This window comes from Podarcis erhardii (genome assembly GCF_964252035.2).
Source record: "Podarcis erhardii genome assembly, chromosome: 11".
In the NCBI taxonomy this organism is placed as follows: Eukaryota; Metazoa; Chordata; class Lepidosauria; order Squamata; family Lacertidae; genus Podarcis; species Podarcis erhardii.
Window position 1 is genome coordinate 46,820,067 of NC_138501.1, and position 15,548 is coordinate 46,835,614.

A 15,548-nucleotide genomic window follows, 5' to 3' on the forward strand; every position below is an offset into this window, starting at 1 on the left:
TATCATAACATAAACAGGCCTTGAACTGATTAAACATTCTATGGCCTTTTTAGATGGTGGGGGGTGTTATTGGTTTGGTTCTATTATGTGTTTCGTGTTCTGGTTTTTAATTTTTAAGTTGTGAACCACCCTGGGATTTTCAGTTGGAGGATGGTTTACAAATTAAATAAAGACGGAAGACATATCTCCTTTCTGCCGCTTTTAAGAAACCTGATGGTGAGCAGCGGAAAATTGACAAGGGGTAACTTAGCCCCAGCCTGCAAAAAGCAACTTGGCCTTCTCACCCAAGAAACCTTTTCCAGGCAACTCTCCAGGAAGCACTGTAAACAAACAAACAAAAAAACCAACAACAAAAACCAACCCTTTTCTTTTGGAGAAAGAAATTCACATGCGCTTTTGCAGATTTTCAGCAGAAGCTTGTTCTGGAAGGAACTGGGCTAGTTCCCCCCACTCTCTCTCTTTTGTCAGGGCTGGTGCCACCCTGCCATTTATTATATAGGAGGCTCAGGCTTTCCTGGGTGGAAGCCATGCCTTTGATCTGGGGAAGCTTCTGGGGGTGAGACTTGCAAAAAAAAAAAAAAAAGTAAATAAAAAAGTTGTGTGCGCGCAGGTGCGTGCATTCTGTGCATGTTCAGAGGCACGCTTGTGTGTGAAACTGTCGAATTATTATTATTATTATTATTATTATTATTATTATTATTATTATTATTATAATAAAATGGCATATAATCTCTGGACGGGCGCCCATCCTTTGTCTCCTGCTCCTCCCTCGCCTCACAGCGGCTCCTGCCCTTCAACCTTCCCTCCCTCAGGCGCCTCTGCCTTTCTCCCTCTTCCCTCCGTTCCTCTTCCCACGCGGGATGAGGCGGGGAAGCGGGAAGCTGACCGAAGGCCGGCGTGAGTGAGGGGTTGGGCCAGGCCAGGCCGCGGAGGGCAAGCAGGGCAAGGCCTCGGCTCACCCGGCCGGCGCCGCCGCCGCCTCCCTCCCGCCCCCGTCACAATACCCGCCCGGCCGACCCAACAATCCTGCGGGGCCTGGCGGCGAGATTGGGCCCGAGGCGGGCGAGCGAGCGAGGGCGGGCGGGCGCGTGGATGGTGTCTGAGGAGACCAGAGGGCAGGAGGGAGAAGAGCAGCAGGAGCCGCCGCCGCCGCCCTCTCCGCAAACGCCGCCGCCGCTTCTTCTCGCCCCGCGCCCCTTTCCCCGTCCAGGCGCGGCCGGAGCAGCCGCTTTCCCCCCCTCCGCCGCCGCCTCCTCCTGCAGCAGCAGCAGCAGCAGCAGCCACCGCCTTCCCGGGGCCCTGCCCAAGCGCCGGCTGCTGCTGCTGCGGTTGCTGAGCCGCCGCCGCCGCCGCCGCCGCCGCCACCACCACCCAATCGCCCGGCTGGGGGAGCGGCGCGGGGCGGGGCTGGAGCTGCCTGGGCCGCCGCCGCCTGCGGCCGCCGCCGCCGCTGCTGCTGGAGGAGCCGGCGGGGGGAAGCCGCCATGGAACAAAAGAAGCGCTGAGCCGAGCGGCGGCCGTGGCGGCGGCACCACCGTCGCCGTCGCCGCCGCCGCTCCTGCTGCCAGCGCCTCGCCTCAAGCCCCGCAAGAGGCGGAGGAGGAAGAAGAAGAAGAGGAGGAGGAGGAGGAAGAGGAGGAGGAGGCCGTCGTCCTCGCCGCCGCCGCGGGAGAGCCGGCAGCAGCAGCAGCAGCAGCAGCAGCATGTCGCCCAGCAGGGCCCAGTAGCCCCAGCGCGTCGCCCCTTCCTCCTCTTCCTTCTTCTCCGCCCGCTGCTGCTGCCGGCGGCGGCGGCGGCCTTGCCGAGGCCATGCCGAGCGGCAGCGCCTCGCCGTCGCCTCAGGAGGAGCCGCCCGAGCTGGTGGGGCTGCTGCTGCCGCCGAGGCCACCGCCGGGCCTGCTGCTCCACTATCACCACCATCACCCGCCGCCGCCGCCGCCGCTGCTGAGGGAACGCCTGGCCGGCTTGGGCCTGGGCGAGGCGGCGCCCGTTCCGTCGCTGGAGCGCCCGGAGGAGGAAGAGGAGGGCGGCGGCGGCGGCGGCGGCGAGGAGGAGGAGGCGGCCCCCGAGGGCGGCGGCGGCGACCTGGAGCTGGACTTGGAGGAGCCGCCTGACGAGGAGGACGACGACGACCGAGGCGGCGGCGGCGGCGGAGAGGCCTTGCTGCTGGAGCCCGGCGGCGGTGGCGGCGTCCCGGCGGCCTCCCTCCTGCTGCTGCCTCCGCCGCCGCCGCCGCCGCCGGCCTTGCCCCCCGGGCTGAGCTCGGTCCTGCTGCCGCCGCCCCTCTCCGCCGGCTCGGCCTTCGAGGCCCAGGAGGCGGCGCTCGGCGGGGCGCTGTACGGGCCCGGCGACGATGCCCACCACGGCGGCGTGATGGCGGCGATGCTCTCGCAGGGCTACGGGCCGCCCGGAGGAGGTGTGGCGGCGGCGGCGGCGGCGGCCGGGATCCCTCCGGTGCCGGCCTTGAACGGCGAGCAGGCGGCGCTGCTGAGGAGGAAGAGCGTCAACACCACCGAGTGCGTGCCGGTGCCCAGCTCCGAGCATGTGGCCGAGATTGTGGGGCGGCAGGGTGAGTGCTTTGGGGTGGGGAGGCTGAGTTGATCGGGGATCGGGGCCCCGAAATTAGGTGGGCGCCGGGGAAGGAAGGGGAGAGGCTGGTGCGTGGGGGGGGGGCGGGATCTGGATAAACTGGGTTCGGGCGAGGCCTCCCTAATTATTATTATTATTATTGCCATTGTTGGAGGCTGCCCTGTTCTCTTGTGCATGGGAAGCACGAGGGGGGCGGGCGGGTAGCATGGCACACGAAATTTGCACGAGGCCAGGGAAGCCAAGGGTAAGTGCAAAGGGATACTGGGCAGGGCTGGGTCTGATGGAATGGGATGCACGCGGGGTGACTTGGAGCGAAGTCGAGGCTCCGGGGTGGGTCAGGAGACCCTCGGAGCAGGAGGAAATCTGGTCTGAACATTGGGATTGCCAAGATGCCAGGTGGGGGGTAAAGGGGAGGAGGAGGAAATTGTCTGGAGGATAAGGGGTTTGGAGGGGTGCGACCTCAGGCGATGCAGGATCATAGCTGTCAACTTTTCCCTTTCCTTGCGAGGAATCCTATTCAGAATAAGGGAATTTCCCTTTTAAAAAGGGAAAAGTTGACAGCTATGTGCAGGATTGACATGTGCTGGAAGTTGAGAAGACCTCTTGGTTCTGGAACTTGGGGGTTGGGATTGGTAGGTGCCCTGCGTGGTTACAGGGTTGCTAAATGGGTTACCTTGGTGGTGGGAGGTAGGTGGGTAATACCAACAGGTGGGTGAGGAAGTGGCGTTCCGAAATGTGGGGTGCTTTCTGGTGTTCCTGTGACCTGTAGAGAAAGGGAAGCTGCGCAAGAGTTTTGAGCTGGATTGGGAAGGAAAGGCCCAAGGTATTGTAAAACTAAATGTAGGAGGCCTTTGGACAGGCCTGGGCATGTTCCACAGAAAGCAAGAGCAGATTTGGGTGACTTAAGTTTTCACAGACAGTAACAACTTAGTTGTATGGGTGGTAGAACTGAGTAGGGCCTGTGGGGTTTGTTTTTTGAATGAAGAACAGACACTTAGAAAGAATGTTTGCTTCCATTAAGTGGGGGTGGGAATACTGTATATTGATCGTAAAGAAAGGATCAGAGATCTTTCAGGAAGCATTATTTTGGAGAAGATGAATAGAACATTTATCGCAGGTAGAACTGTGCACAAAGTCTTATTGTTGCAGAGTTTAGAATGGATGATATCGAAGCCTGATATTAGGAAAAACTTTCTATGTAAGCATAACTTAGCAGTGGAAAAGATTGCCTGGGGTGTGGTGGAATCTCCACCCTTCAGGCCAGGGGGAGGTTAGGAAAGAATTGAGTTGGGATAGTTGATGAATTCAATGCCTGGGGCTGGCAAGAGGCATGAATATTGAGATGACTTCCTGGTAGAAAGCTGGTGTGATGTTAAGAGTACTAGGGAGACCAGAGTTCAGTCCCCAACTTGGTCATGTAGCTCACTTAATGATGCACTTGTCACCTGCTCAATCTTCATTGTGAGAAGAGGTCCCATTATCCTTGAAAAGATAAACATGTAATGTGGTGTGAGGCCATTGCTAATATACACAAGCACCTTATAGGACTCCTACCACAATAAAGGGTTACTTCAGTTGTATGGTTCTGAGAGCTCTTTCAATGACGGATTTGATATATCTTAACTGCATGCTCTGTGGTGATTTGCTATCTGCAGGGATACACTTGGGAAGATGCTGTTTTGTTGCTGTAGGTGGTCTGTAACGCTGTCAGTAGGAATATAAGTGTGGGAAGGGAGAACTCTGGCGACAGATCTACTGGGATATAATAATTTATAGTTGAAGGGTTGGCATAATCCAAGCTGGTGCAGAGGGATGGGTTAGAAGATAACTAGCAGAGCCGCTTTGTAAAGCAACATGCAAATAAAGATGAGGAGCAGCCACTTTTTCCACAACTTGTGCTTTCCTTGTCCCCCCCTCCCCCATCTACAGTGTAGAGTACTGTATTCCAAGTTTCATAAAAGCACAAAAACAAACCGGTTGAATTAACGCCACTCATCCTTTCCCAAACTCTTTCAGTTAATTGTCAGATGCTTTTCTGCTCCTCTTCCTCCTCCTCTTCAGAGTTATCCCCCATCTGTCCTTTTTTGTCTAGGAGCACAATAACCTGAAGTTGGTGGGAAGGCGTATTCAAGGACACAACAAAAGCGCCAGGCTGGTGTGACCTGTGAAGCAATAAATAAAAAGCTGAAGCAGACATAGCTGGCTTTGCAGATACAAGGATAGGCATCATTTGCTGCTATAAATTTTAAGTGGCTATCCTTTCCCCAAAAAAACTTGATTTTGTTGTTTTTCAAAAACTTTAGCTCTGATTATAACTGAATATGAAACCTATTAACCTCAGGCCAGATGCTGCCACCAGGCTTTTAACTACCTCTGTTAGCAGTCAACTGACTTGTTAGGGACTGACTCAGATGAGCAAAGTTATGCTGCTATGACTTTTACTTTGACATGCTTCCCTTTGTGCTGAATCAGGCCATAAATAAAAAGAAATGGGTTTTACAGTAAGCAGATTTAAGGAGGGAATAGGTGTATTGTTTCATGTTTGCCTGGCCAATGTCTCCAATCCTCCAGCTTCTGCTTTCTGCTGTTGCTTCTACCAAGTACCCTGTTTCTCAGTTTGTGCTTGTCTGATAAGGACATGACTTGTGATGTCATAAAATCAAGTTATCACTTCCTTGTGGATGGTGTGGTCAGTGATAAAAGCATTTCCATTAAACCAAAGTACTATCTAGCATGTGATTATTATTTTTTGTTATTTGATAAACACTTCAAAAGTTTGGCTGTCTCTTGTGTTTTAAAAGTATTTGTAGTCAATCATTGTGCTTCTTAACTGATTAATCAGCTACTTTAAATTTGGTTAATTTGCATATTATGTATGATGCTGAAAGTCATTTATTATTTAATAAACGGTACTTATTTCTCATTATTAGAAAATATTAACAATCCTCTTTCCCTGTATTTCATTCCATGTCACAATAACATTCCACGACCAACAGCTTTTCTGCTTCTGGCTAGATAACCTTTTAAAGATTACTCATGTGATGTACTTATTCAGTAGGGCAAATTGGACTATACTTTCCTCCTACCCGTGTCCATCATGTGGAGAGGAGACTGGCCCACTGACCTTCATCTCTAGCATCCTCAGCTGTCCATGTGGGAAAATTCAAATATATCCAGCACTCATGGTGGGGATCCTCCTGCCCACAGGCTTAATTATGCTTGGCTAAGCCATGCCCACCTGCCATACCCCTAACTTCATATGTTGTCAGGTATGGGCAGATAAAGGCACAGTGGGGCTGCAAGGACGTCAGTCAGCTGATCAGCAGGACTTGCATAGTCCTGTGCATGAAAGCTCAATAATCAGCTGATTGTTGGAGCTTGCAGAGCACAGGGTTAAGGCTTCCATGCTCATGCTATGCAAAAACCAGTCATTGTGATGCCAGCTGATTGACAGGTGGATAGTCCTGTCCACCTGTCTAACTTAGCCCACAAGGCTGTGGGAGGTTAGAAGCCCACCAGCCAGCCAAATCCTGTTCCCACTTATTTCCTAAATCAGGCACATGCAACAGGACGTCTGTGGTAGATCACTAGACAATCACTGGCTTCCCCCAAAGAAGTTCAACATTTAAACCGCCCTGCACCCCCAAAAATGGGGCTTTCGTCCTCACTAAAAAAGCCTTGACCTGAACCCCAAAAAAGGGGGCAGATCACTGCTAGTCTTAAAGTCTGTGAATAGATCACAGTCTCTTGGGAGTTGGCCACCCCTGCCCTAAATCATCCTTCCACAACCTAATGTATTTTAGACTGAAACTCCCATCATCCCCACCCAGTGGTAGGAAATAATGGTAGTTATAGTCTAAAAAGATCTGGAGGGCATCCAGAAGGGAACACTATCTTATGCGCCTAAAATTCAACATGTGTAAGTCGAATCTTGTAATCAGTTTATTGACAAAATCTGCTGATGAATAATATACACTTTTTGCTTGTGCACATAAGAAATTATGCACTTAGATAGTATCTGAACATGACATCCCCATGGTTAGGGGCATCAGAGACTAAGTGAAGAGAGCATGCATGCTTATGCTTCCCTCCACGTAATAGACTGCCTTTAGGGGCATGTAGTCCTGTGGATTTTATTACCTTGGTAACTGGCAAAAGAGAACACTATTTAGAGATTAGAGCTGCCATGGAAGTCTATTTTAAATCTCAGAGGCAGATCATAGAATTGTAGAGTTGGAAGGGATCTGAGGGGTCACCTAGTCCAGCCCTCTGCAATGCAGAAATCACAGCTAAATAATCTTTGACAGATAGCCATCCAACCGCCGAAGGAGGAGAGTGCACCACCTTCCGATGTAGACATCAAACAGCTCTTATTATCAGAAGGTTCTTCCTAATGTTTTGTCGGAATCTCCTTTCTTGTTATTTGAATCCATTGGTTTGGGTTCTACCCTCCGAAACAGGAGAAAACAAGATGGCGGCATCTTCCATGTGACAGCCCTTCAGATATTTGAAGATGGCTATCCTATCCTATAGGGCAGGGGTACCTTTACCTTTACTTTATCCTATCCTATAACCTCTTGGTATTATCTTCTCCAGGCTAATCATGCCCAACTCCCTCAACCATTGCTTATAATGCTTGGTTTGCAGGCCCTTAATTATCTTGGTTTGTCAATATATTTCTTAAACTCTGATACCCAGAATTAGGTGTAATTCCCTAAAAGGCTTTATTGAAGTAATAATATTTTTTAAAAACCCATTACAAACTATATGTTAAATAAATAGCTGTCCCATCGTTTCTTATGTGACATAGGTTGAAGTTTCTTGGGTGCCTGCTTTTTATTTTCATGTTTATGACAAAAAGGCTCTTCTGCTCTCAAATTTATGCCCTGTTTACTCTAGATTCTTTCTTTATAGCTGTCCTGAGGATCTTACTACATTGCACAAAAGCAGGAAATCATACTTTCAAAGAAGAAAAATGCATTTTTAAATGTGGACCTTTTGTACAAACAAAAGCAGAAGAAATGTGTTGGAGTGCTCACAGTTACTCCTTTTAAGAGAATCGCAGGCATTAGGGAATTTAAGAAACTGTGTGACCATTTACTGTGCAATCATGACTCCCACATACAACACATCCCCACTATTCCAGCTGATATATTTTTCACCCCGGCTGAGCTCTTCTTAAACTGGCGACATAACTTGGCACATTTGCTTAGACTGTCTGTGTTCAAGCCATACTGGCACAAATCAAAGTGGTGGGGGGAGAGAGAGAGAGAGAGAGAGAGATTAGGGCAAAAAGGGTTGTGTCAAGTGTGGAAAATGAGTGTGCTGGGGTGGGGAGAGGAATAAAACAACACTGCATCCTGACTCCATTCACTGACCCTGCCCACCTGTTTGGTGTAATATACACCACCAAAATACAAGTGTAACTAAAATTCATCCCATAGGCATCAATGGAAGAGCAGAAAATGAAGGTTTACAGTTCCACCTATATACACCATACACACAAGAGAAGTTACAATGTAGTTAAATTTGCACAGAAGATAGGTTGGATTATCTGCCTCATTAGTAGAGGCTAGAATCCTATGCACAATTTACTTTGGGTGTAAGTCCCATTGAACTTAAGAGTTGTCTACCTAGAAATAAATTCCTGCATTGGATTGCTTTGCTAGTCCAGTAGCTGTCAAGCAATATCTTCTGCAGCCTGGATTGTACTAATTTGTTGATTCTACCAAGAAGTAAGGAAAGAAGTAGCAGCCAATCTAAATACATTGTTTCCCCAATCTCCGTTCTCAGTTCATAACAAGTGGTTGAACCACCTTTTCACAGTGAGGCGTGAGCTACTGCAAAACAAGCACACTATAGGATCTGTTGCTTGGCATCTGTCATAAAGGTTGGTATGCAAGTTATGTTAACTACCTGCAATTAAATGTTGCAAGATACAATCTTCAAGTGTGGTATATGCTTCTGATATGCTCCTCAGTGTTGAACAAGTAGCTCTTCCCCAGAAGTACTTTATCAGGGATTCAGTTCCTTCAAACCAGATTCAGAAAATGTTATTTCCATAAGAATTGAGTCCTGTTCTGTTTCACCACCACCACCACCAAAGGCTATTGTTGTTTATTGCAGTTACTTTCCGTACTACATGTTCCTGCTATTTAGTTTCTGATGCCACTACAGAGTCAGCATAGCAAAGAACATGTCATAAATAGATTTGTGACTCCACAAAGAAATTCCTGTTTAAAAAAAAAATTCTGTAAAGATGCATAAGTGAAGAGAGGAAGAAACAAACATTAGTGCATCTGTACATATTAAACAGTTCTCAAAATTATATTGTGCTATTTGAACCTAGAAAGCAAAAGTTGGCCAGTTGAGATGTCTGAGTAGTTCTGCATTCAAGACTACACCCGGCCAGCTCAGCATTCGATGCCACCATGGTAGAATTTAACATTTCTGAAAGTACCTAAAACAGTTGCCCAGGTTATTTCTCCAGCCTTCCAAAGGCCAAGTGGGTGGGACAAAAGAACTGTGTTTTATCCAGAGGCAAAAACAAAAACAAAAACCACTAACATGAAGGAATCTGAGTAGAATTTGCCATTAAAAATGGATGGGGCTAAATGGATTTTCCTTAGTCACATAATTCCTGCTTTGCCAGGCACGCTCAGTGACAAAGTTGCCATAAGAGGCATAGTTAATCCAGGCTAATATAACCTCAGGTAACAAACCCCCCCCCCATAGTTTTTTTTGGGGGGGAGGGAGTTATAACCATTGTATAGTGAATGGCTTGTTCCACTTAAAGATGTGGTTGTCATAAAACATTTTGAGGAATGTTGAAAAATAGATACCCGTTCAGAAGGACATTTTGTTAGAATCCTTGCTTACATTGTACAGTACAATTGTACACGCCATGTAAAGTCAGAGCCTGTATTACCAAAGCAGGTAGAGCTCCATCCCCTTTGCTATGGATGGGCAAAGGGCTATTGGTCCCATTTTGTACAATCAGCTCCATAATATTCTTGCAGTGAAGCTGGTAAAATGTGGGTTGGGTGATGTAAGTCTTAGGTAGGTTTATAGCTGGGTGTCTGACCATACATAAAGAGTACTCACTAACGGTTCCTCATCATCCTGGAAAAAAGTGACAAGTGATGTGCCACAGAGTTCTGTCCTAGGCCCATTGTTGTTCAGCATCTTTATTAACTACTTGGATGAAGAAATTGAGGTGATGGTCACCAAATTAGCAGATGGGAGGGATAGTTAATTCCACGGAAGACAGGATTCACTCCGACCTTAACGGATTGGAGAACAGGGCCCACACTAATAATATGAATTTCAATAAGAACAAATGTAAGGTTCTGCACTTAGGCAGGAAAAAGCAGCTGCACACATATAAGATGGGGGACACTTAGCTTGGCAGTGTGATGCAGCAGCAAAAAAGAAAGAAAAGCTAATGCTATTCTAGGAGGCATCAACAGATGTACAGTGTCCCATTCAAGGGAATTCAGTAGTACCAGTCTGTTCTGCCTTGATCAGATCACACCTGGAGTACTGTGTCCAGTTCTGGGCACTGCAGTTTAAGAAGAATATTGACAAGCTGGAATTTATGCAGAAGAGGACAACCAAGATGATCAAGGGTCTGAAATCCAAGCCTTGGGAGGAATGGTTGAGGAAGTAGGGTAGCCTTGATGAGAGGAGATATGATAGTTGTAATGGTTATGGGTGGGTTACTCGTGCGTAAATTGCCTCCAGTTCAGTTAGATCGTTTGCTCAACCATGTTTAGGGTTAGAGCTCGCCCTCCGTGACCTGTTAGTCACTTGCAGAATCCGTCAGTGGGCGTTTCTTGAATCTCTTCCAGCATAAAAGCTGTTTGACCCCAACTCTCCTCCTATGTTCCCTGCGCGGAACGCATCTGCGCAAGTAAGGGGACGGCAAGGGTGTGCCAGCGCTCTCTCCGCTGGTTTCGGTTGAAGGGTCTTGGAGCCCTGACACCGATTCCTCCATCTCCCTCTCCTCTCTATTGGTGTCACGCTGAATTCCTTCCCCCCGACTGGTTCCCTCTCCGGCATCACTCTGGAGCCCTGCCTCTGCTTTTCGCTCTGATGTCAGTTCCCTGACAATAGTCATCTAAAAATCAAACTCAGACTCATTTCCTCTCCAGTGTGGCAAAGTCACAAGCAGGGGAGGAGCAAAAGCTCCTTTGTGTTTTATTTACATTACAGTAGACGCTCGGGTTGCGAATGTGATCTGTGCAGGAAGCACATTCGCAACCCGCAGCGCCACATCTGCGCATGCACGGGACATGATTCGGCACTTCTGCGCATGCACACAGTGCCATTTAGCGCTTCTGCGCAAGCGCTGAAACCCGGAAGTAACCCATTCCGGTACTTCCAGGTTCGGCGCGGTGCGCAACCCGAAATTGCTCAACCCGAAGCGTCTGTAACCCAAGGTATGACTGTACTGTACATAGTTTATGTTGTGTGCAAACTAGGCCAATGTAAGTTGTTTCTCCCAACACAATTTGACACTTCTTTGAGGACAAGTATAGCTTCTACAAGCTATAGAAAGGTAATAAATTGAAGGTACATTACATGTTATTAAAGTTCTCATTTGACATAAATAGTAATTTTATGAAAAATGGATTTAGTTAAATGATGGTTAACAAGGGGGGGAAAGCTCCACAGGTTTTAAGAACAGTAAATGGCTCCCCTGCTAACTAGGCTGCTCATTTTTACCCATTGTTACCTTGTTTGTTCTTTGCTGACTGAAAAGTGTTAGGTTTAAAAGGTACTTGAAATTTCAATAGAGGTAATATGGGAGGACCTCTGTGCTTTATGAAAGCAAAACAAAACATACAATAAAGCTGATTTATTTAGCTGGAAATTGCCATTTAAGTTTGCAATTTCTTCAGACAGTCTTTTGTACACTCCACATTTAGGATGGAGGATAAATCAAATCAAGTTCATAGAAGATAGGTCTCTATCAACAGGTATTAGCCATTACAGTTATATGGAACCTCTGGATTCAAAGGCAGTGTACCAGATGCTGAGAAGGGCTGCTGTCTTCCTCTTCAGCTTGTGAGCTTCCTGGAGGCATCTGGTTGGCCATTGATGGAAACAAGTTTCTGGGTCTTAATATAATACAGTAGGGTACCTCTTAAATTCTTATGATAACTCCTGTGAAATTTGCACTGCAAGAAACTGAATTCCAGAGCATTAATAATTGGGGTAGAGTAGTTGCAGATGGAGTGATTTATTTTGTAAAGGAAACTTTACAATGGTGAAAGATTTGTGAGCTTTCTGAAAACAGGGCCAGATGGACATTAAGATTACAGTTCTTGAGAGAGTTACTGAAGAGTGGTAACTTAACAGAAATGTGGTAACCTAATCAAGCAAGGTAATTATGCATCTTGATGACACATGTTTTCCATCCAGAATTAGTATATATTGAAATATGCTAGTGGCATATTCTTGTAACTTCCACTGTGGAATATTAATACATCAGAGTTCCCGGAGTCCGAAACTGGAATGTGTTAGATATTTTAGGTCTTTTTTTCTTTTTTTGGCCTTCGTGTGATTTCAGTGGGTGGGCATTATGTGTGCACATTCCATTTCTTCAGCTGCTTGCGAATTTATAGCCTTACATTCAGCACCGTCAGTACTGAAGCCATTGCTGGCAGGGCTGCAGTAAGTATCTCACAGCTCCATTCACTACAAGCTTTGCTCTGTGTTATGAGGCACAGAGTCATCCAGAATGATTTGCTGCCAAAAATGGACAGTGTTAGGCACACTGCACAGCAAGCAGAGAATTCAGGCCAGGAACAAGTTTCAATGACCACCTTGAGAATAGGTTGGTGACCGCTGCTGGTTGGCTTGCTTTGTCTCCAGCCCAAATTTGGTGGCTGGTCTCACCTGCTGCATGTGATGACATCACAGAAACTTGTAGTACCATTTCCAAAGAGGAGGGCCAGGCAGTCCCCAATCGAAGCTTTCTTGGAGTCTGCACAACTCCAAACCTCCTTGCAATAAGAATAGGGAGGTCAGAAGGGGGAAAAAGAAACCTAGCCTTTGGTTTATTGAATCTCCAAAACAGAGGTCAAAAATTAAAAAGGAGGCAAACTTCTAAACCTGCTAAAGAAAATACTGTCATGTCTGTCTGTCTGTCTGTCTGTTTGTATTTTATATAAATTATGCCTTTTGAGTGCCAACATCAAGAGGCAGCTGTCGGTATTTGACTCCTGAATGAGTAGGAACATAGGAAGTTGTCTTGTATTGAGTTTATCAAGCTCAGTAGTTTATCTAGCTCAGTATTGTCTACACTGGAAGGCAGCAGCTTTCCAGGATTTCAGCTGGGGTCTCTGCCAGCCCTTCTAGACGGAGATTGAACCAGGGACTTTCAACATGAAAAGCAACTAATCTCTGACCCTGCCACAAATAAAAATGAATTTCTTTATCTTTGTGGACATAGGGAGCTCCTCATTCGGAGGATAAGAAATCACTTTGAGTAATAATAAAATATTGGAGTGCATTTCCAGACATGAACTCCAAAGTCAGAGAAGTTAGGGGGAGAGTCCCATATTGCATGCTTAAATCTCTTCATGCATTTCCCTAGATGAGAGTCAACTTGTAAAACATTTCCGATCTTTTCAGACCCAGCACCCACTTTTAACTCAAACATGCATTTGGGGGACCCATTTCTTAACCCTTTACCATATATGTGCATGGTGTTAGTTAAAACATTTGAGAAGCAGTGATACAATGGATGCCCCCCCCCCTTTTTTCATGGTGCTTTATTTTATTTGCTAAAATAAATAAACAAGCATTGAAATGCAGACATACAAGACTCCAGGAGTGTGAGGCTGTAGAGCCCTTGAAACTTTCTGTGTATTTGTCCAATCTGGCGCCTTTGAAGGGGTATGGGACTTAGATTTGTTTGGTGTAATAGAACATGTAAACCTGACTCAGGGAGGTGGGTGTTCAAATCACCATCCAGCTGTGACTCTCACAATGTAACCCTGGGCATAACCTACTCTACAGGTAATCTGAGCTCTCTGGGAGAAAGGGGTATGCAGATTTGTCAAAATTAAAACGTATTTTTCCAACAATGATCATAAAGACGCACAATAGTCACCAGTGTGGTGTAGTGGTTAAGAGCGGTAGACTCGTAATCTGGGGAACCGGGTTCACATCTCCGCTCCTCCACATGCAACTGCTGGGTGACCTTGGACCAGTCACACTTCTCTGAAGTTTCTCAGCCCCACTCACCTCACAGAGTGTTTGTTGTGGGGGAGGAAGGGAAAGGAGAATGTTAGCCGCTTTGAGACTCCTTAGGGTAGTGATAAAGCGGGATATCAAATCCAAACTACTACTCACCTTAATAGTGATGGGGTTTGAGAGCTATTGCAAAACTCTTGTTAGTCCTGCAAACATAGAGGAGGGATTGCTCAAGGCTGTAGATTCTGGGACAAGAAGCCGGGCTAGAGGCTGTGTTGTGGGTTAGGGAATTCTGATGATTAAGGAAGTTCTGCCCATGCTTCCTGCTCACATCCTCTCTGGTTTCAGTCTTTTGGCAGGCACTGTCTGCACGTGATTTTAGTTTTGCTTGACAGCTGTGAGGGCTCGAAGCACTTCTCTGTGTATGTTTTTGTTAGGCTTATTTTAATGAAAGCTGAGTTCCCAGAGTCCTCCTAAGAGGCCAAGGCCAAGTGATCTGATCACAGCCATGGAGGTTTTGTTTATAACTCTTCTCTCTGTTCCATAACCTTTGTGACTAATGGCAGTCGGTGCCCTTTCCATGCAGAGTGATTGTGACTGTTATCTGAGGGCAAGTTATGCAGCCCATTTGGGCTCAAAAAAAGAAAATAAATGCTGAGACACTTCCTCCAGTGCAGATAGTCTCGCTTAACATACAGTTGTGAACTCCAAATGTAATTCAGCGTGTTATATATTGATATGGCATGTTATTTTTTCTCCATTACCATTCTTACTGGGGAATTCTAAATAAAATTTCAGTAACTTGCGGTTCCCTTTCAGTTCTTAGGAAGTTCTGCAACATTTCCTCTGGGACCCCCTGCAACTGTCTTATTTCAATGTTATGGTTACCTTTTGAACAGATTTGTGTCAGCCACTGAAAAGTCTTGGTAGTGGAAATCTAGAGGCTTGGTGAATTCTGGCTTTTAGAATAGTTTTTCCCATTCGTGATACATTAGTATTTCAGGCTTATTGCTGCATCTCTTTAAATAAATTTGTTTAAAATCAGTGCTAAGGTAGTGCTTCAAAAACGCATCAGTACTCACGAATTATGTGTTACTGAGGACTCAGCTATACAGCTGCAAATAAAATGTTTTAAATGTGTTTTAAAATACAACATACAAATGTGACACTAGATGGCGATGGCAAGTTATGGCAAATTCAATATATTTTTCAAAACATGTTTTAAAAAAGCATTTTCACAGCTTTTTTCATATCTGTGTAGTTTCCACATGAGGAGGGATTTCAGTGCTCCACTGTGCTCCTGCTTGCAGCTGTAAAAAGCAAGATAGCACTGTGTTTTTAATGCTGTGAAATAATATCTACTTATAGGCAAGTACAAATGGGTGAGTTATCCTTGGACTGGCTCAGAACCAGTTTGATTCAAATCTTCTACCCATACACAAATGACAACGCAGCCAATAGAGAGAAAGAATTGATGGCTGTATGAAACAGTTCCACGCATCTGGTGATCACACGAGACATCAAAGTTAGTCCACATAGTGGGAAACAGGCAGCACTGCCCAAAGTACCTGGTTTGGGGCCACCCCCACTAGGGACCCTCTTTCCCAATCACATTTGGTAAGTATTTGCATCCCACTAGTACAGTCATACCTCAGGTTAAATGTGCTTCAGGTTGAGCGTTTTCAAGTTACGCTCCACGGTGACCTGGAAGTAACGGAGTGTGTTACTTCCGGGTTTCGCCGCTCGCGCATGCG

At 46.6% G+C, this 15,548-nt stretch overlaps 1 protein-coding gene across 1 annotated transcript in view; it reads left to right on the forward strand.

The window, feature by feature from the left end:
- Positions 1 to 1,049: 1,049 nt before the first annotated feature.
- The window catches only part of MEX3C (mex-3 RNA binding family member C), a 29,422-nt gene continuing 14,923 nt past the window's right edge, over positions 1,050 to 15,548 (forward strand). Inside the window, exon 1 of the mRNA XM_081881413.1 lies at positions 1,050 to 2,569. Coding sequence (XP_081737539.1) covers positions 1,093 to 2,569 — 1,477 coding nt within the window. The 5' untranslated portion in view covers positions 1,050 to 1,092. The remainder of the gene's footprint in view (positions 2,570 to 15,548) is intronic.